Here is a 27665-nt window from a genome sequence, read left to right as displayed (position 1 = left end):
GTCGTTATATTCCTCCGGACGGAGCCGGGCGGGGTGTTGCTGTGAGCCCGCTGCCACAGTGGTCCAACTGTTTTGGACTTCGAGCTGGTTAGCATTAGCCACACTTAGCATTAGCTCGCTGGAACACATAGGTACTTCCTGTTTAGCTTACTTTCACCTGTCCTGGCTCCCTATTCCATGCAGGTTTTTCTTGAGACAAAACTATGATGTTATTACAGCGACAAGGAAAGACTGTACCGATAACTGTGCTTGCCGCTAGCTCTTTTTTTTTTTGCCTCGACTGTCTTTTCTTATGTGTTGTTTGCCTTAGCTAGCTGTTATGAAAGGAGTCTATCCGCTTTACAAGTCTGCTCTGTGTTTGTGCTTTCCCACTCAGATTGGCATTTTAAGACGGAAAACCCCAAGCCATTGTAATTGACCCATTACATGTCCATGAAACAGCTTTTAATGAGAAGATCTGCTTTACTGAGTTAGCACACTGCTGATTTTTGAGGGAGACTGTGATGTGCTCCATCCAGGCCTGAAGACTCAGTTAGAGAGCAATTTCATTTTTTACAGTAATTAATGAGAACAGCCAACACAACACAGAATAATATATCGTGAGAGAGGCACTGACAAGGGTTTTCAAGATAGAAACGAGAGCTCCAACATCTGCATAATTGATGTAATCAGGTGACCCTTTTGGTATAGCTGCATTTAAGAAAGTGTGATTCATGAAAAGGTTTTTTTTACAATCCAATTTATTTTCATTTTTGACTGGAGGGCTTATTCTTGTGTAATTTTGATTACAATGTACCTATGCTTAAGTAGCATCTCAGTAGCTGCTGTGGTGTCCCAGCATCCCCCCCCCCCCCCCCCCCCCCTCACAGTTTGGATCCCCTTCAAGTTTTGAGTGTCTGGATGACATCATAATTTCAGACTGTGTCTTTGCTGTGAGCCTTGAGGAGAAACCCAAGAAGTCATAGTCACATCACGTGTCTAAAGCAGGGCAAGGTGAAATCAATGATGTTGTTTTACCTTGCCATAGTGACAGTCTTTTTGAGAGGACAGAACATAGCAGGACTTAATCTCAGCTTTTACAAAGAGAAGATATTTTTCAAAATCACAACATTATATCGCCCCCAAATTTAGGGGGACATCTGGTATAGTGTAATAATATGATGTCTTTTGTTTTGAGCTTTGTATGCCTTTAATTACAGAGCAGGAAAATGAAAGAGAGAGGGGGGAATAATATGCAGCAAAGGAGCCACAGGTCGAACTAGAACCCAGGCTGCCTGCTTTGAAGACTGTGGCTTCTGTACTTGGGGCGCGCAAACTCAACACTAGACAACTGGCGCCCCAATAATTTGATATCTCAATATGATGTTAAATCAAAAATGATCAGTAACTAAACAAGAGTATCTTTTACACTTACTTAACTCAATAAGGCTAGAAGCTAGAAAATAAGAGAAGCAGTGCTGCAGTTTGAAAATTATAGTCTGTTTCAATGATATTTCAAGGAGTTGTAAATTATTTGGGTATTTCCTTAATATTGAAATGCTCAAGATGGATATGGTTAAAGGTAAAAAAAACATTTTTTTAGTAGTTTATGTAGAACTTCACTGGTAAATCAATTCATCAATTATTCCATCATCACAAGAGTAGTTAGCAACTCTGATAATTGAGTAAATACATTTTCATGGTAAGGACTTTTTTTTTTTTTAAACGGAGGGGTTTAAGCTCCTCAAATATATTTAGGCTTATCAATGTTTTCAATTATTCTAAATTAACAAAGGAGTAACAGAAACTGGAAATAGTGATATTCACCTGTTTTTTGTGGTAACTGATAAATGATAGTTTCCAGCGTGATCTTCTGCACAAATATAGACTGGCTGTGGTTTGCTGCTGTTTAAACCAACAGGAATCAACAGGTGTAATGTAGACCAAACTTTACACTGGCACCAAACCAAAGTGGGCTTTTGTTGTGGGTTTTGTTTTCTTTGTCATGAAGGACCTTCTTTATGCTAAGTGTATGCGTTACATACTGTAGCCAGCCAGAACAATAACCAGCTTGTTTGGAATTAATCACATTATTCGTTAGATTTGATCAAAATGAAAAGTCTATTTCTGGTATGCTTGTTGTTGTGTTGTACAGTATGTAAACAGGCTGTTAGAACAGCATACTTTATTCATAGGGATAGTCATATATTTAAATCTGTCGTTAAATACACGAAACATATGAGACCAATATATTTAACTATGCAGATAACTTGGTTTTAGCATCAGGCCTTAGGTGTTAAGTTATTTAGGTGGCAGGAAGTCACCAAAAATAAAGACCCTTAAAGCATTTAGAGTACTTTCAGTTCTTGTTCTCAAAGAGGCCAAACTTCTCTGTCTTTGGTGCTGTGTGAATCAATCTCATTCACATTTTAGGACTAGCTGAGGTTACATGTAACATGATGTGTGATGCTTGATCAATGCTCTTGCACTTCTGCACTTTTGTACAGATGTGTTTCCGGGCTCAGCCTCTGCCTAACCCTAACATTGTTATTGTTGTCTTTAATACCCATTGAACAGGTCTGATCAGTGTTTGAAAGATCATTCAGTGAATTGAGATAAAGGGCAGTCTTACATGTGTAACTCAATGAAAAGTAAACAGCAGTGACAAAGCAGATGGACTTAGACTGCTGCATGAGTCACACAGGTAGCCGTCTTCATTATTACCTTTATTATACCGTCAGAGGCATCAGCCCAAATGCTTAGGTGTACGTTTTCACACATGGTCATGAATTCAAATCTCTTCGTATTCAAATGTTATACAATATTTTTGGTTATTTCAGTCAACTTTTCTTGCTCCATCCATAACTTTGAAACTTACTGCTCTGACACCATTGACTTGGATTACAGTATTAATGCGACTCTGTTGACTTTTGCCGAGGCAACCACTGAAACACACCCTCATTGATGAAATTTGTCTGGTAAGCTCTGTGGCTGTGGGTGTTGTTCAGGTTGTCTGCATACTGGCCTCTCACAGTTTCCATGCAGGCAGTAGTTTGGTGCTAACTGTGACTGTCCTGGTGGGCAAGGCTGGTCTTGACACTTGGCAAATCTGCTACTGTGTCGTTAACTACATTTACACTGCAGGCAAAAGTGACCTACATCTGATACTTTTGCATATGTTACTCAGATTGAGTTTAAACAGCACATGTCATATGTAATCTGATCTTTTCAAATTAGATTTGGGACACTTTAATTTGTGGTCCTACTTCAGATACTGGAGGGGTTTTTTTGTGATGAAACCTCAGTCGTTACATGTTGCCTTTCTGATGCAAAGTATTTGTGTGTGTGTGTGGGAGGGAGATCATGGGATGTTCTGTAATTGCACAGGAAACATTAAGTAATTACAATGAATTGCCAGTTCCGTATTACTGGAGTGTCTTAACCACATCAGACACACTGTAACACTAAAAGAGCAGACATAAGATCCAAGACAATACATGCAGATATTTTCTCTAAATGACATTACTTCCAGGCATGCATTGTTGCTGTCTGTGTCCCGTTATCTGGGCTTCTCATTGCATCTTCTTTGTAAGTAGATCAGCCGGATACTTCACTTTCTGTTTCATGCTGCTCTGTGGGTAATTGAGTTAGCATGAGCACATGACCCTGCTGCTTCCCCCATGAGTGTTTCTGTGTGTGTGCAAATTTGTGTACGGAAATAATTTTCCAGGGTTTAGTGTGTATGAATGCCTTTTGTATGCTTTTAATCATGTCACTGTGTGTCGATGAATGCCCCCTTCATGCATTGGTTCTTTGTGTGTGTGTGTGCACAACATCACCACAACACCACTTCTCAAATCTCAACTGCTTGGGCTGTATACAAATGTCCGCCAAGCATTACTTTATTTTGCAGATCACTTGCTGCTAAAGGCATTTTCTGTCTTTATCAAACAGTACGCTAAGTAGTAGTTAAGGCATTTTAGAGAATACTTACTTAACTATGTGTGTTTTATTTATCTTTGATATGTTGCTTCATTGTAGTCATGTTTTAACCAGCTTTGCCTCAGTCCATGTTTGTTTATGGTGAAGTTTTCTTCAAGGCACATTATTGAGCCTGCGGAATGGGACATGTAGAGACGAGGGCCTGACACAGACAGTACTTGTTTGCTCTTTTTCACTTGTAAACATGCAGTACATGAATTGTAGAGCCCACGAAAGTAAACATAGTAATAGTAAATACTTCACAAGAAACATTAACCCAACAGTTAGCAACACATTAGCATCAGACAGCCTATACAATTTATTTTGTAGGTGGCAGGGAGAAATTTAAGTTTGCAAAAGTACATTTGCAGTTGGGTTAATATATTGTCCTTAATTCTGATCTGGTATCATTAACTCAAAGATGAGACAGGTTGCTGTCATTCCATACTTAATGGACTTAATGAAGTAATGAAGGACACAGGCATTTCTAAAAAGGTTTGCCTATAAATCAGTGAAATACACATGCTGATGTGTGTATGTGTAACCAACCTTGGTTGCCAAATGATTTGCATAGATATATAATGTGCATAGCCTCAAGGCAGTTTAATCATAAGATCACTTCCTGATCAAATTTCATGAACAGCAGAATTAATTATTTGCTGTCAAGCTTTTCAAATCATGCTCAAATTATATTTCTGCTTCATAAAATCCTGATGTGGATTTCTTCGCCTTAGGACCACCTTTGAATTGCACCAGGGTCTGCGCTATAATTTGATTGATGCCTTTCACATCATTGGCACAAATGAACCATACTAAGTAAGCAGGCAAACAGGACAGGTGGAAAATATTAAAGTAGTCTCAACTAGGACGACTTTTGGCCCCCATCTGAAAGGGTTTTGCTGAGTGCAAGTACTGACTTTATGTCTCGTTGTTTGCTGATGAAAATTGTATTTCATTTTATAATGAAACACTGAACATGGTACCAAACTGTAACCTACTAAAATGTCTCTTTTGTTATTGAATATCTCCTAGAAAGTGCACCTACCTTGTGGAAATAACACTATTTAGATCATGGTATAGCTTTATATCTAAGGAACTTTCACAGAGATGTCCCTAAGTGATCATTGATATACCAGTTAAAAAAATAAACCTACATAATACAAACCCATTTATGTTGTGCATTCAGGCTGCCCTCCTACAGAGCTGGGTGGACAGGAAGGGGAGATCTTTAACCCTAGTCTCCCCAGCTAACTCTGAGTAAAGCAGCCAGCCATGGATGACAGCTCCTCACTCGGAAAAGTCAGCAGCTCTACCGAGTCCGTGGCCACCGTCACCAGCGAGGAGTTTGTTCTGGTCCAGTCCAGTGCTGCTGGGTCACCTCAGGGCTCAGGGGGCAAACCAAGACTCAAGGTCAGAATTGCACATTGATGAACCTTTATAAGCCTGATGTGAATGATGGGAGAAGTATTATTTATTTTCACTTCAACTCATCCAAAAATGCATCTTGATGCCACTAGACCTATTGTGGCTACTTAAATCACCATTACATTTCTTAGAACCTGGATTTTAAAACCTTTGAAACCATGTTTGACACAAACAGAAACAAGATGATCAGCATTTCCCCCCCCACATTGACTCAGTTCAGTAAGCTCAGCTCTCTGTCATATCTCTTTTCTTTTCGTCAGCCTGTTTTATCACCCTGTTTTTTTCTCTCTCCCTCTCGCCCAGATGTCTTGGAATGGCAGTGAGCAGCTGGAGAAAGCAATGGAAGAGCTTTTGGATGACGATGATGACGAGGTTAAGGTGGAGAAGAGCAGCGTGGAAAAGATGGAGAAGCACAAGGATCCAGAGAGCCGAGTCCTGGAGCCCCAACATGCAGGTGAAGAGCAGACTTGAACTTGTCAGCTTCAAGGTTCAAATCTGCCAGATAGCATTACACAGCTAGTTATGAACCCGCAGTAACAGCTTTTCACACCTTCAGTTATGGCTGAAGTGTATAGTGCTGCATAACTGCTGAGTTATCTCAGAGGAAACGGTTAGTGTGCTGCAGAGTCAGACTCAGTCAGCACTGGAAGTCCAGCTGCCACTCTTATTGTTCTCCTTCCTGTTTGAAAAGTGTGATGGTAATTTTAGAGAAGCCACCCCCCCCCCCCCCCCCCCCCCACACACACACACACACACACACACACACACACAGAACTTTTTTTTACACCTGAAGCATAACCTAACTTATTCTCAGTTGTGTTTGTGCAGACTTGAATTGTTTTTTATGCCTCTTGAACATGTTGTACAGCTGTCAGACTACAGAATGTGAAAAATGTTAATGTGAAAAATCATATTCTCATGATGACTTGATGTGATCACATACTTCTGAGATTTCCTGTTTTTGAAAGCTAATACAAATCCAGTATTTCTATCTTGGTTCAAATGGGTTCAGATTTATTGGGCCATAGATGAGCATTTAGCTTTGAATATGGAAGAATAGAAGAGGAAGGAGAAAACACACTCTTCAGAAAAATCACCAATATCACAACCTAGTATCTGTCTGTCGACAGAAGCATGTCCAGCACCATCCAGTCCCACAGCTCCAGAGGAGGACAGTGTCCAGTTCAACAAGTTGTCCTACCTTGGCTGCACCTGGGTCAAAGCCCCTCGCAACGAGGCTGAGGCACAGAGGGCCATGGCCACACTGAGAGCTGAAAGTGCCATCCCCATCCCCATCACCCTGCATGTCCCCTGTGGACCAGATGGCTCTGTCAGGTCAGACACACACTGAAACAGAAACCCTTAAAACATTGCAATTCCGCAACTGTGCTTTCAGGAAGTACTGCCGTCATTACACACTTGTAATTACACATCACATTCTCATCTGTGTAATAGAATAAATAAAGTCCCAGTGTGGGGTTCACATATCTGTTGATGACACGTTCTGAAAATACCAGTGCAAAAACAAATTATAGTCCAGTGCCTTTCCTGCTTTATTTGCCAATTTAAAAGGCTCATAGACACAGGGATAAATTAATTTTTAAACCTGTTCAGTCTGCAACAGGGAACACTAAATCTCTTACCAAAGGGCAGAAACTCGTACTATGTAGAACATGGGAGGGATCACTGACAATCTTATTGGCTTGCCTTAGAGTAGCCTGTTCAATAACAGTCTGAATGAAAGCAGGCAGAGAACGAAGTAAGGTTTCTGATTATGTGGATGTACATGAGTTTACTGAAAGTTTCAAAATGAAATACTTGGATTCACCAAAGAGGAAATTAGTCGTGGCTTTTTTTTTTTCTTCACACAGGAAAATTTTGACATATCACTTCTGCAAGATAACGGTTATAAAGATGGCATGTTTTGCAAGAAAGGAAGCTTGACTGAATTATTTTAAGTTTAAAGCCAATTGTTGAGGTAGACTGGTACCGTACAGAAATTTTTTGATTGCACAGTAATAAGCAGTATCTGTTATTATTTTAAATATAACACATAATGATCACAAAATATTCAATGATAGAAAAACATTCAGACATACAAGGTCACAGATATTTAGAAATGAGCTGATCTGAAATGGATACAATTCTAAATTAAATATTAAAAGATTATACGTTCTCAATGCCATTCACAGATTAGAGTGGAGCACATTAAATTAAACTATTACACAGATCAGTCTGAAACAAAGCAGGGTGTTCACATGTCAAATAAATTTCCCCAGGATCGTGGACCAGGCTTCAGGCACTGAGATCGCCTCCTTTCCCATCTACAAGGTGTTGTTCTGTGCTCGTGGACAGGAGGGCTCAGTGGAGAGTGACTGCTTCTCCTTTACGGAGAGTTACCGGAGCTCCGAGGACTTCCAGATTCACGTCTTTTCGTGCCACATCAAAGAGGCGGTGAGTTATGTGCAAACAATATAGATTTCTCATTCAAAGCTACAGCTCAGTATAGTTTTTAGTCTGCCTTGGAGCGCATCATCCCATAATATTAAGCAACAAGTTGGCCAAAAAAAAGGCGACGGCTGCCTTTTTTTTGGCTACATGTGAAAAGCAGAACTTCACTGGATGATGGTTTTAAAGTGACCCTGGGAAAAAAAGATATGGTGTCATTGAGAAATAAAAGGGAACTTTTTAAAAGAGCTGTTTATAGATAGAAACAGTGACCAAAATATGTTTTGGGTACAGTAAGATTTGAAGTAGCTAATTACAATTTTGCATTCCTTTGATGCAACTTTCAAGTATGTACTGGCATCAGCACACCAGCAGAGGGCCCTGTTGCTTTCCTTTTATATCTGTGCAATCTGCCTAGCACTCTTCTCGTCATTATCACTGTCTTTTATTTTGAAAACCTGTCATTTTTCATTCAGTATATTTAGACTCTTTACTTGTTTCCTTTTGCAAACATTATTTTGTATTTAAAATTCTCTAATGATTCCTTTTATTTAGATTTGATACTTTAATTTAGTTTGGCTTCACTGTTCCTAATCCTTTAATCCTATCTTTCTACTTTCTACTTTTTTCTATAAAGCTCAGTGTTTTTTCTGTTTCCAATCCAGGTCAGCCGCATCCTGTACAGTTTCTCCACAGCCTTCAAGCGTTCTTCACGGCCCGCAGACATCAGGGACATGGGAGTGTCTGGACCGCCCGACAGCGACCTGTACACCTTCACTGTCTCACTGGAGGTCAAAGAGGATGATGGCAAGGGAAACTACAGGTACCTTGTCCACACATACACACACACACACACACACATGCATATAAACACAATTTAATTATAGAGTAAGATTGGGTCTGTAAATTTACCAAAAATATGCTGCCTTTCTACCTTTGACATTATATGGAAGAGAATAATACCCTTATATAATGGTAGGGGAAACACTGAATATATAAAGAGCACAGAGTGTGTCAGCTCAGTAAGACACAAGCTTTCATACATCAAGTATTTTAGAGATGGATTTTCATTTTCTGTTCTTCTCTAAGATTAAATAACCCAATAACTGTCCTGAAAGTTTACCGGACATACATAATAAACAAAATAACAGAGGGAAGACATGTCATGATATAACTGGGTTATGTTTAAGGAGTGTATCTGTTTTCAAAGGGGATCAAAGTGAATGGCATCAAGACAGAGAGAAAAATATTTTTTAACAGGGTTAATTAAAACATGTAGACCTTCAGAGTACACCAATACACAGACACAAATTACATTCCCTTAGGTTGTAGATTAAAAAATCCCCTCCCTTCTTCCTCTCCACAGTCCAGTGCCTAAGGACAGAGATAAGTTCTACTTCAAACTGCGTCAGGGAGTTCAGAAGAAGGTTGTGGTTTCAGTTCAACAAATGTGCAACAAGGAACTCGGCATCGAAAGGTGAGGATACATTTGAAAATATATGATGCATGACAAGGTCTCAGCAACCTTCCTCTGAGGGATTTTTGTTGAAGTTGGTCTGTATCACAGTTGTTGTATTACACTTATTTCTTTGCCAATTATTTTCTGCACTTAACTTCTCTCTAGCTTAGGTTTACCACTGGTTGGCTTGCACTTAGCTTTCCAAATGCTAAGAATCACTTAGCGAAATGTTTGCATCCTCCTGCAAGCTTGCATCAAAGCCTCTGCTTACTGTAAAAAGAGGTTTGCTTTTTCAGCTGTCTTGTAGCTACATCACAGCTGCTGTACAGCTTTTGATCGATCACCCAGACGAATGAGTCGAACAAAAGGAGGAAACTATGGAGAGCTCTAAAAAAAAAATACTCCCAAAATGCTGTGTATGCAAACAGCACCCAGAATCTTAAATCTTATTTTAAACTTCATCATGACACATTAAACAACAGTTTTCAAAATTAAAGACTGCACCGCCCTTTTTAAAAGTCTAAGACTGAGAAGTCAAAGTTTTGCTGAAAGTAAAACAAAAGGGAACGGTGTACTATATAATGAAAGTAAAGCCACATTAAATGGGAAGAATAGCATACAACTTTTTGAAACCGCTCTCATTTTGTGTGTTACATGCTCCAGCAGCACCTGAGAACTAGGTCATCTGCTTCTCTCCTGTTTTTTGAGGGTGACAGATACCTGCCTTCTCCTTATTTTTAGTGTCAAAGGAACACTAAAAATAACCAGCAACAGCAGGGACTTTGTAACCTTGAAGGGGCATTAGGCATGCTATAGGCTTCATTCTATTGATCGGCACAGGATAAGATCGCCACATGACAGTAAAGTCCAATGGTCAGGGTGGCAAATTGTTGCCTGAACTGCTGGAAAGATTGTTATTCATCAACAATTTTTACATGATTTATCTGAGTTGTTTGTTCAGTTGTTAACTTTTCTCTCCAGATGAATATGCCTCACTCTGCTGGAGAGAGCAGACCATAACTCTGCAGTGGAATTGATTTATTATTTTACCTGCTGTGTCTTCCATCTAGGTGTTTTGGGATGCTGCTGAGTCCAGGACAGAAAGTCTGCAACAGTGACATGCATCTACTAGACATGGTGAGCAGAGCCTACCTTCTCTCATGTTACTGGCACGACACAGAGCAAAGCACTTCATCAATATAAAAGTAGTTTTTAATTAATTAAACTAATTAGCATGTCCACTCCACTCCACTAATGCATGGTCTTGTATGTGCATGTGTGTAATTTGTTAGAAGCATGTCTCTAAAATAACAGAGTGTAAACCAGAATTTATCTCAGTACCATTCTTTAACGATTTCTTGTAGACATTAATTTACCTGCATTTATATTTCATGTTAATAATGTAATACTCACTCTATAAGGCAAGGGGGAAGAGAAAGTTGGGGATGACATGCACCCCGCGTCAGGATCAGGAGTCTATCCTCCACCAGTGTGTTGAGGACTGAAGCCTCAAGGGGCGCTTGCTCTACCAACTGAGCTAAACAAGGACCCCAGAAAACCGTGATGTTGTTGTAATTAATGTCAGTACTGAATCCATGCAATAATACCTACACAGGAGTCGATGGGAAAGAGCTCTGACGGGAAGGCCTATGTGATCACAGGAACATGGAACCCCAACATGGCCGCTTTCCAGCCTCTAAATGAAGACACGCCTAAAGGTGAGGAGAGATGTTGTCCCCTTCTTTTTCATCAAATGAATACAACTTAATTTGTTTTCAGAACAGACGTGAAAAATTCAGAGTGTATTGGTGTATGTCACTGAGCAAAGCTAGCACTATCTGACCTAAAACATTTACTTCAAGGCTTTAAGATTAAATTCAAAGTATTTATAAAGGCATGTAAGTGAAATGTATCCATACATTTGCTTATTCAATACTTCAGTCCACAACTTTTTGTGAGATGCCAGTAAAATGTTTTGTGTTATTTCTGCACTAGGTTTTGCTGCATTTCTATTGGTATCCACCAGTGCATGATAACATGTCTTTCACACACAGAAGTTTGAAAGTATTTCCATACATTTATGTCACAAATGTGATGTGGGGCTGCACAAAGCTCAAGGTCGTGCCTGGAAAAATGCAGCGCTAGCATCAGAGCCTGGATATGATAATTGCCTCCATTCTGAAGCACAACCAAGCCCAATCCCTGGCCTTTTGAACCCACTGCTTGCCAGAGCTTCACATTTTCACATGTTGAAGTATGAACACATTGTGTCAGACAGCAGAGAGGACAGAGCTGTAGACACTTTCATATGAGAGAAAAATAAGTGAAAAAGCACCTTGAGGACGTTACCCTTACTCAATTCCCTTTGCAGGCCTCTGTGGTATTCTTAAAGCTTTACAGGCGTTAGACACTTCCTGTTGTTGGCTCTTTGTTCTGCACGAGGGACTTCTAATAACACAACATGACAAAGTCCTTAATAGCATAATGAAGTTTCAAACTGACCTCTTGTTTCACAATGTATGCACCCATGCATGTGCTGTTTGATAAAAATAGAATTGATTATGTTCTACAAAATAAGGATTTTTTTATATCACTTTAAATTAAGTTATTCATTTATTTAAATTCACCATTAACTAGATGCTAATTAGCATGCTAATTAGTAGAGTACTAGCTAATTATTAGTCAGTATTAAGCACAAAGCATATGGTCATGTAGGGTAAGGTACTAATAAATGCTTAATAATGACTAATTAATAGCTGGTATGCTAATCTTTGCAACTAGTTGTTGGTTAATATTTTGACCTTACTTTAAAGTGTTACTGATTTTTTTTTTTTTTATTGCTCACAAATATACATTATGAAATGATAGTATAGCCAGTAATCAGTTGTTAAGGTAGTTTATTTTTTTTGTGCGGGCGGGGGTTACTTAATGTATCTACAGTCTGAATTGAACAAGGAAATAAAATAACATAATCATTAATTCAACAGAAAATAAGAAGTATTGCTGCCTTCAATGTTAAAGCCTTCTAAAAGAGGACTCACTCAGATAAACATGCCCGAGCTGAAAGAGTTGATTAACCTGAGAAGAACCCAACCGTCTTATCTTTTAAAAGGGATGCATTAGCTCGTGTTCAGACCAGATCCAAAAGAGGGTTTCTATGCAAAAAACTATTACTGCTCAAAATGTACACTTCTTGGCAACCTGCTGAATTGAAGGCTCCGATAGTTTCCCTCTTTAGTCGGTGTAATATCCATGTGGCACTCAGGCAGTCTTAAACATCCTATGAAGTCAGACAGACTTGGACTTTGTTAAAGATTTTACATCACACTTTTACTTAAATTAAAAGAAAGTTAAAAGAAATACCAGGCAAAGGTTAGATTTGAAACAAGTTCTTCATGATTTGGAAGTAGCGTGTTTAATTAACTATTAATCTGCTTTTGATATCGTGTTGATTTTAAAATACGTGTACTTCCATCTGGAAACACTTATGTGGTAATAATGCGTGTTAGCTAGTTTCTTGCTGAGCTTTTAATAGCAGATAGACCAACGACTGTTGGCTTTTAAAGATGTGGTTATTTAAATGACAACACATAAGCTGTAGGAACTCTTTTTCCTTACAGCGTTCTTTACTGCTGTTAGAAATCTAAACTTTACTAATTGTTGTGTATTAGTGATTGTTTCCAAGTTACTCTGCCCCAATATATCTTGCAGCCATATGGAGCTTACAGCATGATAACCGTAGGAAGCCTTTTTTTTTTCAAAGTCAGTTAGCAGTAAGCTATCACAGCATGACCACTAAAGATATCTGAGCTTCAGTATTTTTTCCTGAGAAATGTTTCCATCAGAATCCAACCTTGACATTTGAAGATGCTGATAGTGAAATAGTTGATGTAATTCACGCCTCTCCCTTCAGTCTCTTTTTCTGTTTATTTATTCGTCCATCATAATAAGTTTGTCCCTTTTAACAGAAGCAACAAGTGATTGGTTGGTTTTTAGCTCACATCTTGTCTTACCAACCTTCAGTACTTTGACAAATACTTTTAAACTCCAGGGCTCAACTTGCAGGATGGATTTTAAAGCAAAAAAAATAAACATCTAATCAGTTGGATAGTAGGAGATGTAAAAGTGAAGTCCTTATCCACTAGGGGGTGTGACGTCTCCTTAGGTTACATGATGTGGATTAGCTGCCTCCCAGTAGAAACCAATCAGATGAATAGCAATATGTTACAGTGAAATGTGCGGATCTGTAAATTCATTGTAAAAGTAAGATTTTTTTTAAAACATTGTCATTATAAGTAGTAATACGTTTTTACTGATTTACAGATTTGGCTTGGTGAACAATTCTTACCCTGTTTACACCTTGAATGCTCTGCAGTAAAACTGTAGATGTTGATCGTGGGTACTTATCACTGTGATTTTACCTGATGAAAGGTTATTAGATGATCTTCACTGAATGCATTAAATGATCTCATTTAGCTGGATTGGTTCATATTAAATAAGAAGAAAAGGCACATGGGACTCTCACATAAAGCCTCCACAGTAACCTTGTTTTTTTCGCCCTTTTTCTCTGCCTGTCTCCAGATAAGCAGGTCTTCATGACAGTGGCAGCAGACCTGGTGGTAACTGAGGTGGTGGAGCCGGTGCGCTTCCTGATGGAGACTCCGGTCAGGGTTTATCCATCAAACGAGCGCTTCTGGTACTTCAGCCGCAAGACCTTCAGTGAGACCTTCTACCTAAAACTCAGACAGGTAAATCTACAACATTCACCCCTGACTTTTCAGACTAAAGGCATGTTTTTGTTTTAAATATCTTTTTGAAGAAACGTCTTGACAGCCAGGTTAACGAACTCTGATCTAAAATTAAACCGGTTCATTTCTGGTGTGTTTTTTTTTTTGTTTTAGTTGTCAGGACTGGCACAGAATATTTCCCTGTTGCACAACCTTATCTGTTTACCCCTCATAGCATGAATTTTCTCACATCTATGTTGATGAAACAAGTTCTCAACAAGAGCGGCACTCTCATCCACGTACATATTTCCAATTCACGGACACCAGCCTGAGCAGTTTCTGCAGATGCGACGTAGTTAAACTGTAATCTTTCTCTCTCCTGTTAAAAAGCAGATCTCCTCTAGGAGGCCGTGGGGAGCTGGGGAAGCAGTGAAGTGTTAGGAAGCTTTGGATTGTAGGAAGCTAATAAGAGGCTCTGTCTCATTATTGGCAGTGTAGTAATTAACAGCGGCGGTCTGACTCGTACGCCTGATTGCCTCTCTAGTTATCTCCTCTGTAAAAGGGGGAGTTTTGGACTGGTGCTGTGGTTAGGAGCTAATTAAAAGATAATATTGTGTGGAGGTTTTTGTGGAAGATGGCAATCAGAGGTGATACACACACAAAGGAAATATATAGTCCCATTGTGTTATTTTGCCTAAAACTGTCATTAGCCAGCTGCGGTCCCAGGGAGTCATTATCTGTGCCAACTTCTCTGAATGTTTTCTGTGTTTTTCTTCTGCCTGCTTTATCAGTGAGAGAAACCCCCCACTGCCTAGGGCAAGCTCTACTGTCAGTTAAGTTTATTTCAAGATCAATAGGTTGAGTTTAAACCACAATTTGACAGGCTGGGATGAAGTTAAAATTCTGAAAAGAAATGTTTAGTCCAAGCCTTTACCTCATCCAATATTAAACATGTTGAGTTTGTAAAATATTATCAGATATTTAAAGAAAATAAATCTGCAGGAGATGAACTCTTCCACCAAGTTTGAGCTTCAAATAAACGTTCCTGCTGGTGATCTAAGTCGTTTTTCAAAACACTTATGCACTTTTTAAAAATCAAATCCCAGTTACCATGTTGTAAGCTTTGAAATGAGCAACTAAAGCTTGATCCGGCATCCAGCAGTTGAAGAAACCAACTACACAGAGTTAGATCAGTGGTTGAGAAACACCACTCTGGTTTAAGCTGACAACACTTGAAAACTACATTGTACTAGAAACACAGTTGAAGGTTTTACAAAGACACATTGCCTGTTTAGATATTCCTGTTATATTATCTCAGAGAATTTAGATTTAGCAGAGGAAACTGAAAAGATAAGAAAATGCTGTCTCTTTCTTATCCTAAATCCACATTAAAGGATGGTGTTTGTGTACTGTGGGAGTTTCTCTGACCCAAATATATCTCACAATTTGATCAGTGTCTGTAATTGATTCGTTACCAAAGCGTCCTCAGATTTTCTCTAATAATACCACAGACTTGATATTCTCCTCTAATTTGTGCTCTCATCACTGACTCGACTTAGTCATTAGACTCGGTGCGAGTAGGGAGATCAATAGAGCTTATTGATCTGCTCCACCAGGTGGAGAAGTGAGGCCATATCCCTACAGTTATTGAATTGACTAGAAATGAACATCAGTAGCTTATGACAGCTGAGGTCAAGTCTGCTCATGTCTTTGTTCTCTTCTTCAGTACATCATGATGGGTTCAAGAAATAGCTCAAACTCAGCAACATGGTTGTCAAATGTACCACAGCACTAGATCTCTTTACTGTTCTTGTTGTTTGCAAGTCAAGTATTCACTTGGGTTTTGATTCTTACTGCCGTCTAGCTGTTGTAAAAAGATAATGGATTCATTGTTTAATAGATTCCTGTGTGTGGTTCAGCAGCTGCTTTGGACAATTTGAACTCCTGTACCCAGGATTCCCCTCAACCTGAGATGGATGCAAGGAATTATAAGAAACTATACTCAAGTACATCCTAAAGCTGCTCTAGATGGGACATTTTATGCACACACTTAACTTACCTGACAGAAATTCAGCTTTAAACTGAGACGATACTGCCAAGGTTTAAAAGACATGAAAACACAAAACTCTGAGTTTGAAACAATCCGATCAAACAAAGTTCCACAAAATTATCAATTTAAAAACACATTTCTGAAGAGGGAGTCTGCAAAAGACACATTTTGAAACAGAGATACCCTGATGGACTGTCACATTTATCCACAACCTTTTGCTGCAAAAACATGACCAAATAATTAATGAAAGGCAGCTGAACTACACCAACTCTACACCTAGATATTTGAATACATTTTTTCATTTTGATTTTCTCACATGCATCATTTAGCATAGGGTCCAGATTACACAGTCAACTTTGTCAGCTTGTCTCTTTGACATCTGCCAGGTTGATGGCTCAACTGAGGCGGCCACCTTACAAACTCTCATCTCAGTTAGGTTGCTTATAGTAGAGCTCTTCTTGTTGTTCCTCCAACCTTTGTCTCTTTCCTTTATTGGTGTCATCTGATGGGACAGTGAGCCCAGCCCTGACACATAAGGTCAGACAGTTGGTCAATGTCAGATTTCAGGCAGTCACATTGATTGCCTTCTTGAGATCAAGCCCCACTTCCACTCTGACAGCCGCACAGAGAACACCTGCAGGTATCATTGTGTCAGTGTGACGTCTCTCTGCCAGGGATAAATGAGAATGGATGGGCTGCTGGTTGAAAGAGCTCAGTGCTAATCACTGACTCTGCTGTTCACTTGGCTGCCATGATGAGGTATCCCTAATTAAGAAGAGAACTGTAGAAACATGGTGCTGCAGCATAGTGGTACATATAAAAGGCTCATTCTTGGGTGAAAAAAACACAACTATTCTTATTCCCAGGTTATTAAAAAAATAAAAACATTGTCAGAAAAACTTTGTTCCATCTCCACCAATAAATTCCCTTAAATCTTACACACTAGAACTTTAATACATAGTGTAGTGAGTACACCATTTTGATTTAAAAGTAACAAAAGTAGATTGTAATGTAATGACTACTTAAGTACCAGTAAACGTACATACTTGAAAATATATTGATAAAAGTAAAGGTACCTGAAAAAACGACTTAATAACAGTAACTTGAGTATTTGTAATTAGTTAAATCGACCCCTGCCGTTAATCCAAAGTGCTTTTAAAAAAACAGAAAATAAAAATCTCTGTGTGTGTGTTATTACATTTATTCGAGAGGTGGTAAGTCAGAGTAGGATTGTTGTTTTTGGAAATGTGTGCCTGCAACAAGAGCTGCCACATGTTGCAGTCATTTAATCAACTTTTCATAAAAGATTGTTTCTGTCATTTTTCTTGTAAATAGTCTGACTGAGATGGATCCACTTTCTTACATTTAAAGACTTTATGCTTTTCTTCATTTATGACAGTCAGTAAAGAGTCGTTTGGTTATCAAAAGAAGCTTCTTGAAGACCTAGCTCTAGGCACTAGGAAATTGTGATGAGCATTTATTCAAATTGTTTGACAAAGAACACTGGTTAGTTTCAGCCACACAAACAACTAATAACAGATGTTTAAGTAGCAGAATATAGTCAGGATGCATTTTAATACCCTGGCCAACATGGCAACAATTTATTGTCGAACACAAGAGCCTTGTTTGCTGACACAGAAATAAGCATCATTAGATATTATTTTCAGAAGGAATATTTACTTTTTTTTTTACCCCTTCTTTGTGAATTGATGAAATGATTCCTCCCTTAATGAAGAATCTTTTTGTTTGTCTCTTTTGTTTGTGTGTGTATATTTGTGTTTACACAGCAGGCACCAGAGAGGGTGGGTCAGAGCGAGGCTGTGTATGAGGTGGTGAGTCTTCAGAGGGAGGCAGAGAGGAGCAATGAAGGAAGAGGACGACAGACCTCGCCCACTGAGGAAGAGGAGGCTGATGAAGGTATGGATGTTTCTCTGTTTTTTGCCACTCTAACTTTCTCCTCAGTAACTTTGTTTCCACTCCTCTTTCTCAGACTGACTTTCTATCAGTGTACATACAAAATACATGATATACATAAACTAAAAAACAGCACTTAATTTTTCCCAACATGGCAATTCTTTGAATCTTTTAAAAGTCAGTTTGGTTTTCTCTCTTCGTGAATATCATGATAATTTTTTTCTTCGTTTTTATGAGTTCAATTACACATTATTTTAAATTAATAAGGACATCAATAATATATTTTCAAAAATAGATTGATGCATATATGGTCTTATTTATGCTATTTATATCTCTCTCTCCCAATTAAATTAAATTCATATAAGCTTAATTGGCATGACAGATCAGATATCTACAAAGCCCATAAAGTCCAAAAAAGGAAGAAAAAAAGTTGTGTCCAAAAGTTGTTATCTTGTACGCACAAGATAAAATTGAATAATAACTTCTTCTTTTTTTAATTTTTTTAAATTTTTTATTTTATTTTTTATACTTTTTGGGACTTCAGAGGCTCCGTAGAAATCTATGTTGCCAAAGCAAGTATATACAATATACAAATATCAACAATCAACATCTACATTACAATAACAGTCATTAACATTAAGTATGAATCATTTGTCCATGTGTAACTATGGAGACACATTCGTTTTAATGTGTGACAACAGTGAAAATATTTATCTACATACGTATATTCTTGTTTCTGTATATATCGAAAAATGTGGCTCCAAATACCATTGCACTGAACAAATTCCTCAGCACCCTTAGTATCAGAGAGAAATGAGATGCTTATGTGAACCCTTGCATGCAGACAGTCTTATACAACACAGCCTGTCAGAGGGAGAATTCACTTCCATTTGTCCATTCAACTGTTTTCTTTGTGTGTGTGTGGCATGAACGCCTCGTCAAAATGAGATCATATATCCACATATACAGACTGAAATAGATTTTGGAACAACACATAGACTTGCATAAAGGCCTTGTCACAACAGAATCAACAGTGAAGTGTCATTTTGTTTACACTCATGAACATGGACAGGGCTGTATGTATATGTGTTTGAACATCTGTTTCTGTTTATGTGAGCTGTCTAAGCGAGTGAGACATAGTATATGATAAAGGCAATATGAATTGATTATGGGGCTTAGTGTCTGTGTGTGAGGGGGGGGGGGGGTGTCTGTGAATGTTTTTGCATGTGTATACAAGAACAACATTGAGGTCTGTGTTTTGCTACAGATTTTGTGTTGGTTGATGTGTGTCTGTTTTACACTGTAAATAGCAGTGACAGCAGGGAAATCTCACAGGTTTTATAGCCGTTTGTGTGATTATGCATGTTTGTGTTTGTTTGTGTGTTTGGATGTTCCATTGCATCAGGTGTGGAGGCTGGCCCAATCCTGTGAGGGCATGTTGTCTTAAGCCTTTTTCACATATGCACTCTGGATAATATCTAGATATTTACAGGAGGACTTCTCCAGAGATTCTCCCGACCTAGTCGTTCACATATGCTCCTCACAGCTGGAGACTATCCCTGTCAGAGGGCAGGGGGCTCAGGGGATTTCCCGAGTTAAGACGTGGCGTAAAAAAACAACGCGGAAGTAGCGGTATATAATATAAACTTAATTATTTTTCCATTGGCTCAAATTGAAATCCCCGGAGTATATGCTGCCGCGTTCAGACATCAACTCACTCGGACTTTCTGTGGAAGAAATACTAGGGGTCTGGCCGGAGAAACTCCGGGTAAAGTCAGCGCGAAAAATGTGGCTGTTTGCGTTCACACACAAAGACCCTCCGGGGAGCCAAATCTCCGGAGTTTTTCAGGAGATTTCCGTATGTGTGAAAAGGGTTTTATAGAAGTGCAGGATTGAGGTGTAACACTCAAATTAATTTAAAGTTCCATTGATTATCTTCCAGTCATGACAAATAGTAATTAAAGAATAACAGTATTTAAAAAATAGTGTTTTAACCACACAATAAGAGTACCAGTGCAGACTGTCAGACTCTGATGATGACCCAGTCACAGCTCTCTAATATGGGCAGGACTGGAATGTTTGAATTTTGGTCTGCGTAGACAAGGTCACAATTCAGGTGGAACACTGTGTGATGTTTGTGTGGTAGAGATATGCCTGTTACGCACAATTTGCACATGTAGCTCTTACCATATGATATTTTAAAAAGGATACAGAATTACACATTGTCTAAAAGGAGGTTTGAAGCGCTACAGTGGACCATAGACCACAGCAAATATAAAGTGAGCATGGAAAATATACTTAAAAAAGCAAATCTGAAATAACAACTTCTTCTGTAAAAAGTTCTGTAAATTGTGTTACATAGAAACATAGTCATTGTGTTGGTTTGCTTCTTTCTCTTCTTTCACACTCTTATTAGTCTTTACCTATTTCACCTTGAAGCACTAAAAGGTATTAACAGAGTGGGAGGCAGAAATTGTCTCTTCTGTCTAGCTGCCGACTCGCCCGAAGTCACGAGTCAGCCACCAAGGCTGCAGCTGACGGCTTTCTTCTAGCACTATGCGAGGCATTCAGTGGGCTTTTTCTTTATCGCACCTCTATTCCCCCGGCGCTGAAAATTGGAGGCGCTCAGGGCCGTGGAGCTGGAGGTCAGCCTCATTGTGTGCAGAAATGAATACACTCCGAGAGTAGATGCCACTGCTGCAAACACACACACACACACACACATATTCAGTTCACATGGATGTGTTTTCTTTTCTTTTCTGAAAGCTGTAACCTTCTTTCTTCTTCTTTGATTTCCATTTCACAGCGCTCATGGTTGTTGCTTAGTGGGTTTTTCCCCCCCCACAAATACCGGGCGAATACTCAGGTTTCTCAAACATTCAGAGTCACTGTGATGTACATGTATACGTACTGTATTTATCTTTTTAAAGTGAACCCATGCTTAACTGCATACCACGCAATGCCACAAGAGGAGCTTTATTGATGTTAAATGCTGTCGAATGGGAAGAAGAAGGAATATCAAAAATACACATGTAAATGAAAAAAATAAGAAAATTTAAAAAAGTGGGGAAAATAGAAAAAGCTAGAGCATCTTCATAACTGTAATAGGAACATTTCTGCTGACTTTAAAGTAGACAAAACCAATCCACTTGGCTTCAACATCAGAGAGATCCTATTTGAAGGTAATCCTACAGTGAACGCTCAGCCCCTCTCTCAGATTAAAAGGTAAGCGTAATGGCCCTTCGTCTTCACAATTTCTTTCATCACCTGGTAAGTTGGCAGTGGCATTGCACTCACGCTTCCTCGCCACGTGGCCTCAGCCAATCTGAGGACAGGGAGGCAGCAGCTTTGTGCTGGGTCTGAACCATTTGAAAGGGCTCATCAAGCATTTATAAAGACCTGAAAGCTCTTGCTGAGGCTCTGAGGATGTATAGGAGCAGCAGTGCATTCAGCGTCTTGGCTGCATGTTCTAAGGGAAAATGTTTCAAGTCATTGTGGAATGACAAGCCTTCAGTTGGAGTGAATGATGTCTGTCACACTTTTTAGGGCTTTGCTGTTTCGGTTATGTTGTAATGAATAAAAACAGGGTGTCAGTTAGGAGAGTTGAACTAATTTTCAGTGGCCTTAAGAGCTTTATACCATAAAAGGTCACTTGATTTATCTTGCTGTTCTACACAAGGCTTTAAAAGACTACGAAAACACCACATAATCTAGTAGTCATGATGTCATAACATTAAATGAGGTGAGCTTTTATTTTCTTTAAAGACAATCGTGAAAAAGATACATTTATAATTGTATTTGTCTATGAATAATCAAAGTCATCTTATTCATGAGATGAAATGAAAACAGATGAGCCACACGTCAATGAAATCACATCTCTTGTAGGTGTGTAGTTCTGTGTCTTGTAGTGTTTGCTTTTATCCCCAAGCGTTGGTGAAAAAAAAGGGAATCCTCCATCACAGACTAGATCACATTTATACTTAAGACAAACATGGCCCAACAATGATGTCTGCATATTCTCCGGATAAATAAACATAAATGTTCAGCCCCAAGGACTAGTGGCATTAGCGTGTTTGTTCATTAACCACATTTGTGCCTTCAGTCAGTTTCAGTCACATCATCGACCTTTATTTTTATTATTATTTTGGATCCATGTTAACGCAATAGATGTAAAAGGAGTTTTATAACTGCGCTAAAATATTTTGCCAAAACTGTAATATGTAGCGTCCCTCTCAAGGAAGTGGAAGAGTGCCTCTATTGGGTTTCACTACATTTACACTCTGGCAGACAAACCTCTACTTAGTGATGCAAAACATTTACCGCTTGAGATTTAGTATGGGAGAGTTGTCCCAATGCCCAGTTAGGTCTTCATAGTACAGCAAATGTGAGGATCAGTCTGTGGGTCAAAGGCTCAATCACCTCTGTGTGACTCATTCAGCCAAAGACAGAAATGTATTTTGAACAAAATCAATGAAATGTATTTACTTTTTTATTATTAAATTGGTTTTAATGACCAGATCCTGAATCAAAAATTGTGCTCATATCTATACGAACACTTGTGTATATATATATATATATATATATATATATATATATATTTGTTGTTGTATACATGTATAATGTATATATAACCCTTTGTATATGAGCTATATTTGGTGGACACACTGTGTGAATCTGAACCTGAATCACTGTGTGGACTGTGTTTATTTCAGTGGGTGGTCTCTGTGTGGGGATCAGTTCATCCCTCCTACAGCAGAGCAGGCCAGACAGTCAATTAGTGCTCTTGCATCTAAACACAAGTGGTTTGCAGTGCTGATTGCCTCCCGTCTGCCTAACAAACCACCACACTGAAAGACAGCAATAATGGAGAGTGTGGGCAACGCATAGACACGGCTCCATTTGAGTGCGTGGCTTCAATATTAGCTTAGTTTTCAAACTGGCAAAGCAGGCAAATAGAGGGATGTTCACCAGTCAGCAGATTTTTATAGATGTCTTTCAACAAGTAATGAAGAATCTCCGAGACCAAACAACTTGTCCACTTCTCTACGCCTAGAAGGACAGCGCAGCACATTTATTTTGGTGTGACAAATGACTACAGATATTAGGAGTGTTTTTATTTATACTGTAAATGTTAATAACTGCATTTGTTTGTGTGTCCTTTAGAGAGTGACAGTGAAATCTCCAGTGGGACGGGAGATGTTTCTAAAGACTGTCCGGAGAAAATCCTCGAGTCCTGGGGAGTCATTCTCAACAGATGGTAAGGCTTCACAACACAAAGAAAGACTTAGAAATCCAACAGTTACGATTGATAACCAATTTGAAATCCATTTTGAATGATTCAAGACAGTTAAAAGCACGAGGGACGGGTGTGGGGAGGCAGGGTAACAGAGTACAGGACAGAATTGTGTGAACTTCATAGCTATATCTGGATGGTTGTCGCAGTCTACTTTGATAAAGAGCATTAAAAGGGATACTTCACCCATTTGCATTAAGCTTTGTATCATTAGAAACTTGGTAGTATTTTTGAATGGTCGTGCATCCAGCCCTCATTTTACCCTGAGACGGGAAATCTTTGTATTTTTAAGTCTGACAAGGATCTTCCGATGACACAAAAATCGTCATTTTGGGTCATGTTGTGGTTAGCAGGGGTGAAACTACAAGGCTAGTTCCTCATATTTTCGACAATTGAAGCTACAGAAACAATCACAGATCGGTGGGTGGGACCTCACTCCCAGAAACAAAACTTAATGTCCGCCATATTGCTTGGAAGCTATGCTAACAGGCTCTATGGAGACAGCTGATAAGAACCGACAATGGCGAAAAAAGTATGTTTCAACTTCAAACTGATATGGATGAAGGGGATTTTGAAGAACTGTATTATGACACATATTGAAGATGTGCTGTAAAGGATTAATTGTCCTCATTCTCCTTCAAAAAGACTGCAATTTTTAATAATTATATATATATATATATGTATAAGTTAATAAAAAATATGTTTTATTATTTTGAATAGCACTTTTTTATATAGGCAACAAAATGTTTCACAACAGACAATACAAACAATCAAATCAAAGTAATAATAGAGGTAAAGATTCAACATAAAATCCCAGAGTAAAAGCTTTGTCTTGAGTAGGGCCGCACATTGGTGCAGTGGTTAGCACTGATCCTCACCGCGAGAAGGCTCCTGGTTCGAAAAAAATCCGTTTGGCACAGTAGCCTCTTTTGAGTTTGCATGTTCTCCCCGTGCATGTGCGGGTGCTCCGGCTTCCTCCAAGAGTACAAAGACATGCTCGTTAGGTTAATTGGTGACTCTACATTTACCGTAGTTGTGACTATGAGAGTGGTTGGTTGTCTGTCTCCATATGGCCCCATGTCCACCTGGCGATTTTTTCGGAGTGCAAGCATCTTTTTTCAATTGTTTTCAATGAGTAGAGAGTGTTTGCAGCAGTGGAAAAAAAGATGCTGTGCGCTGCACTTGAATGTGAAAGTGAAGTTATTTATAGGAACATTATTTTATAAATAATAAATGCACAATAATGAGATTTTTTTCAAAACAAGATGTTTCCTCATGAAAGACATTTCTTGCAGCATTGTCCTCTACAGGGTTTTCCTTGCTACTGTAGTTATTGTGATAGTGACAATGTCCTCAATACAATACTCATTAAAACAATTCAATGAGGTAGGCAGTGCTATGATTAATATTGTAGTCCATAATGCAATCACTGGCTGCTTTACTGACTCTTTATACTCAGTACTGGAATTCAAAATGAAAAATCCCTGCATGTGAGTGAGGCAGTGAACCTGGAGCTGCTGTTATAGAAATGAAGAAGTACCATAAAAGATGTTTCTGGTTGTACTGTGAATATCAATAAAATAAAAAGGAGCACAACACAAGTTCTTTTATGTAACAGGCTTTTAACTCTGCACTCTATTGACTTGCCTGGTTCTCTCACTGTCACTGGACACAATGTCACTTCTTGGAAAAGGCCATACAAAAAGTTAATTTTCAAATCTGTCCAGCTGTGTGTCAAATTAATAATTAAAGTGGATGAAATTGATTTAGTGAGATTCTAATTGCTACATTACCTGGGTGTGTTTGTATCAGGCATGGAAATCTGTCCGCTCGTCCAAAGGGTTTGCCCTCGTTGGTCCGCAGCGGAATTCCTGAGCCACTCAGAGCTGAAGTCTGGCAGCTGCTGGCCGGTTGCCACGACAACCACGACCTGCTTGAGCAATACCGCATCCTCATCACCAAGGTAAATACACACACACACACACACACACACACACACACACACACACACACACACACACACACACACACACACACACACACACACACACACACACACACACACACACACACACACACTTTGACCAGGGAGAGACAACAGAAGATACAAAACATATTCAGCATGTTTGCAGAGACACATACAGAAATAGGTGAGTGTGTGTTTACATTACTTGAGTTCCCAAACTTCTTTTGTAAACGTATCCTGATCTAAGGGCTAGAATTGGTTTACACTTGATTGGATTTCTTAGCACTGGCTTAAAAAACTCTTCACAATGAAAAAGTTACTTTGATACGACAGGTTGTGCTTGTTTGGATGTATGAGCTGTTATTCATGAGTGAATGACTCCAATGACACACAATAGATAACAATCCAGGTGTTTCACCAGGTATAATGCAAGTCTGTGTCAAAGTGGAGTGTTGAGAAGTCACATCATGCTAACAGTGTATTGTGGTATTTTTCTGTATTTTGTAAACTACTATTACATCGCTGTTTATCATTACAGCTGTTTTTGAGTACACTCTCAATTCACTGTGACATTTGTGACAAATGCTTGTGGTGCTTTCTCAAGCCTCTTTTACATAACCCATTGAAGGCATGAATACACCTGTATTACACTTAGCTAATGTCAGTGTGACAGAGTATGTAACAGAATGTAACAGACACGAGGCAGCAGAACAACGCTGTGTCTGTGTGTGAATGTCTAAATATGCATGTATGTGGAGCTCCCGCCATTCATTACACGCCGTGCCTCTCATGCTCCTGCAGCACTGTAATGCAGTGTAATGTCGCACACTGGTACTTCAAAATTACACCGTGATTACACCAAATGGCAGAATGATTGTGGAGCTTTATTACAGTGCTGTTGAGGAATCGTTATGTAAGAAGTACAGTTTGTATAGTAAGTGTGCCTGTTTGGTCGGTTGACTTAAAAGTGGAGTAATGATGTCATGTAGTGGTGCACTAAACTCTGTAGCAGTGACACGTCATATTAGCTTAAAGGTAGGTCAACTTTCACCTTTCTTTATCTTTTTCCACATTGATCATTGCTGGAAAATGAAACCTCAAGCAAGTCATGTTAACCCTTTATTGAACCTTAGTATGTTTTCCTTTCACAATAATAATAATAAGTCCACACTGCCGCTCAACATCATCAGTCAAAATGAACCTAAATGGGAAAACCCTGCCATATAAATTTGAACCAAACCAGACAGGGGAGAAAGGTTCATGTTGTAGTGTTCAACTTACACTTACAAGTTGTTCAAGACTAGAACTAGATCAAAGAAACGGTACAAATGTGAGCAAAATGACAAGCAAAAACACTCAAATTATCCTGACTGAAATCCTCCTTACCTCTTTACTGTTCTGCTAAAAGTCAAGTAGTCATAGGAGGAAGGTTATTTTCAAGGTTGAAACAGGTACAAGTAGAATTTAACTGAATACGAAGAACAATCAATTCAATGCTGATGCCTCTTTATAGCGTACAAAAGCAGACAGACAATCAGCAAGCACATTGACTGTTTCTGTATTGTTCTTCTGAATACCTTTGTAAATTGTTTTGTCTGATTTCGCTGGAGTTACAAAGTGCACACCTATTAGTGAGATGTTCGCCCATTAAAAGGAGGCAGGAGAAGATTGTGAAGAATCTAATTTTTGACATTATATATTGCGCTTATGTCCGGTATTGCTGCAGAACCAGCTAATAGTTAAGGATGAATTGACAAAGGATAATAATGAGTTTTTAAACAATTAAATTAAATTAAGATTTATTATACCTGTGTAGTTATGGGCTTCACTGCAGTTTATTTTGTCAAATTATTACACAAGTCATTACCACAAAAGGTTGCATTATTATAGTAAAGTAAAACATTTGTTTTTAAATCTACTGTAAAGCGGCAACCAAAGCTGGTGTAGCTGTGTTTGTTTACTATTGATATCCATCATAGTAGAACTAACCTTTACAAATGAGTTTACGCAGTTGTGCCGCCCAGGTGTGTAACCTATCTTTGTTTTTCTAGATTTAAAAAAATTGTAGGACATGTGACAGAGCCCCACAGGAGCACACAGCAGCAGGAGGAGGTGGTGATTTAAAGACGCAAAGCAGACAGTGAGCCTCACTTTTATTGATAACAGAATAGCCTTTCTCATTGCCGCACAGAAGCGAGGTAAACTACCCACCTCAATCAATATGCCAAGAAAGAGAAATTGGATGGATGGAAAGAAGAAAAATGAAGAGAGGGAGGAATGTGCATCCATAAATATAAGGTTGTAGTCACTGAGGGGCGAATCTGAGAAGAGGAATGTGTATAAACTTCAAGACAATTGGCAGATTTCTTTCTTTCCTGAGTCAAATAACTTCAGTTGTCTTTGGCCTACTGTGTAAATTTCAC

General features: G+C 38.9%; 1 protein-coding gene across 2 annotated transcripts in view; it reads left to right on the top strand.

Moving 5' to 3' along the window:
- rabgap1l (RAB GTPase activating protein 1-like) overlaps positions 1 to 27665 on the top strand; it is a 110167-nt gene that overhangs the window by 205 nt on the left and 82297 nt on the right. The window contains exons 2-13 of one of the 2 annotated variants that reach the window (XM_061034110.1): positions 5147 to 5370; positions 5689 to 5839; positions 6516 to 6720; positions 7665 to 7839; positions 8499 to 8656; positions 9200 to 9310; positions 10363 to 10429; positions 10908 to 11010; positions 13874 to 14040; positions 17860 to 17986; positions 23147 to 23240; positions 25089 to 25239. In XM_061034110.1, coding sequence (XP_060890093.1) covers positions 5233 to 5370; positions 5689 to 5839; positions 6516 to 6720; positions 7665 to 7839; positions 8499 to 8656; positions 9200 to 9310; positions 10363 to 10429; positions 10908 to 11010; positions 13874 to 14040; positions 17860 to 17986; positions 23147 to 23240; positions 25089 to 25239 — 1647 coding nt within the window. In that variant the 5' untranslated portion in view covers positions 5147 to 5232. Of the gene's footprint in view, positions 1 to 5146; positions 5371 to 5688; positions 5840 to 6515; positions 6721 to 7664; positions 7840 to 8498; positions 8657 to 9199; positions 9311 to 10362; positions 10430 to 10907; positions 11011 to 13873; positions 14041 to 17856; positions 17987 to 23146; positions 23241 to 25088; positions 25240 to 27665 lie in introns of both variants that reach the window. The other variant, XM_061034109.1, reaches the window with a different exon arrangement.

Source organism: Labrus mixtus, chromosome 3 (assembly GCF_963584025.1).
Source record: "Labrus mixtus chromosome 3, fLabMix1.1, whole genome shotgun sequence".
NCBI lineage: Eukaryota > Metazoa > Chordata > Actinopteri > Labriformes > Labridae > Labrus > Labrus mixtus.
The sequence above is the reverse complement of the archived record's forward strand: the minus strand, read 5'-3'. Positions and strand labels throughout refer to the sequence as shown.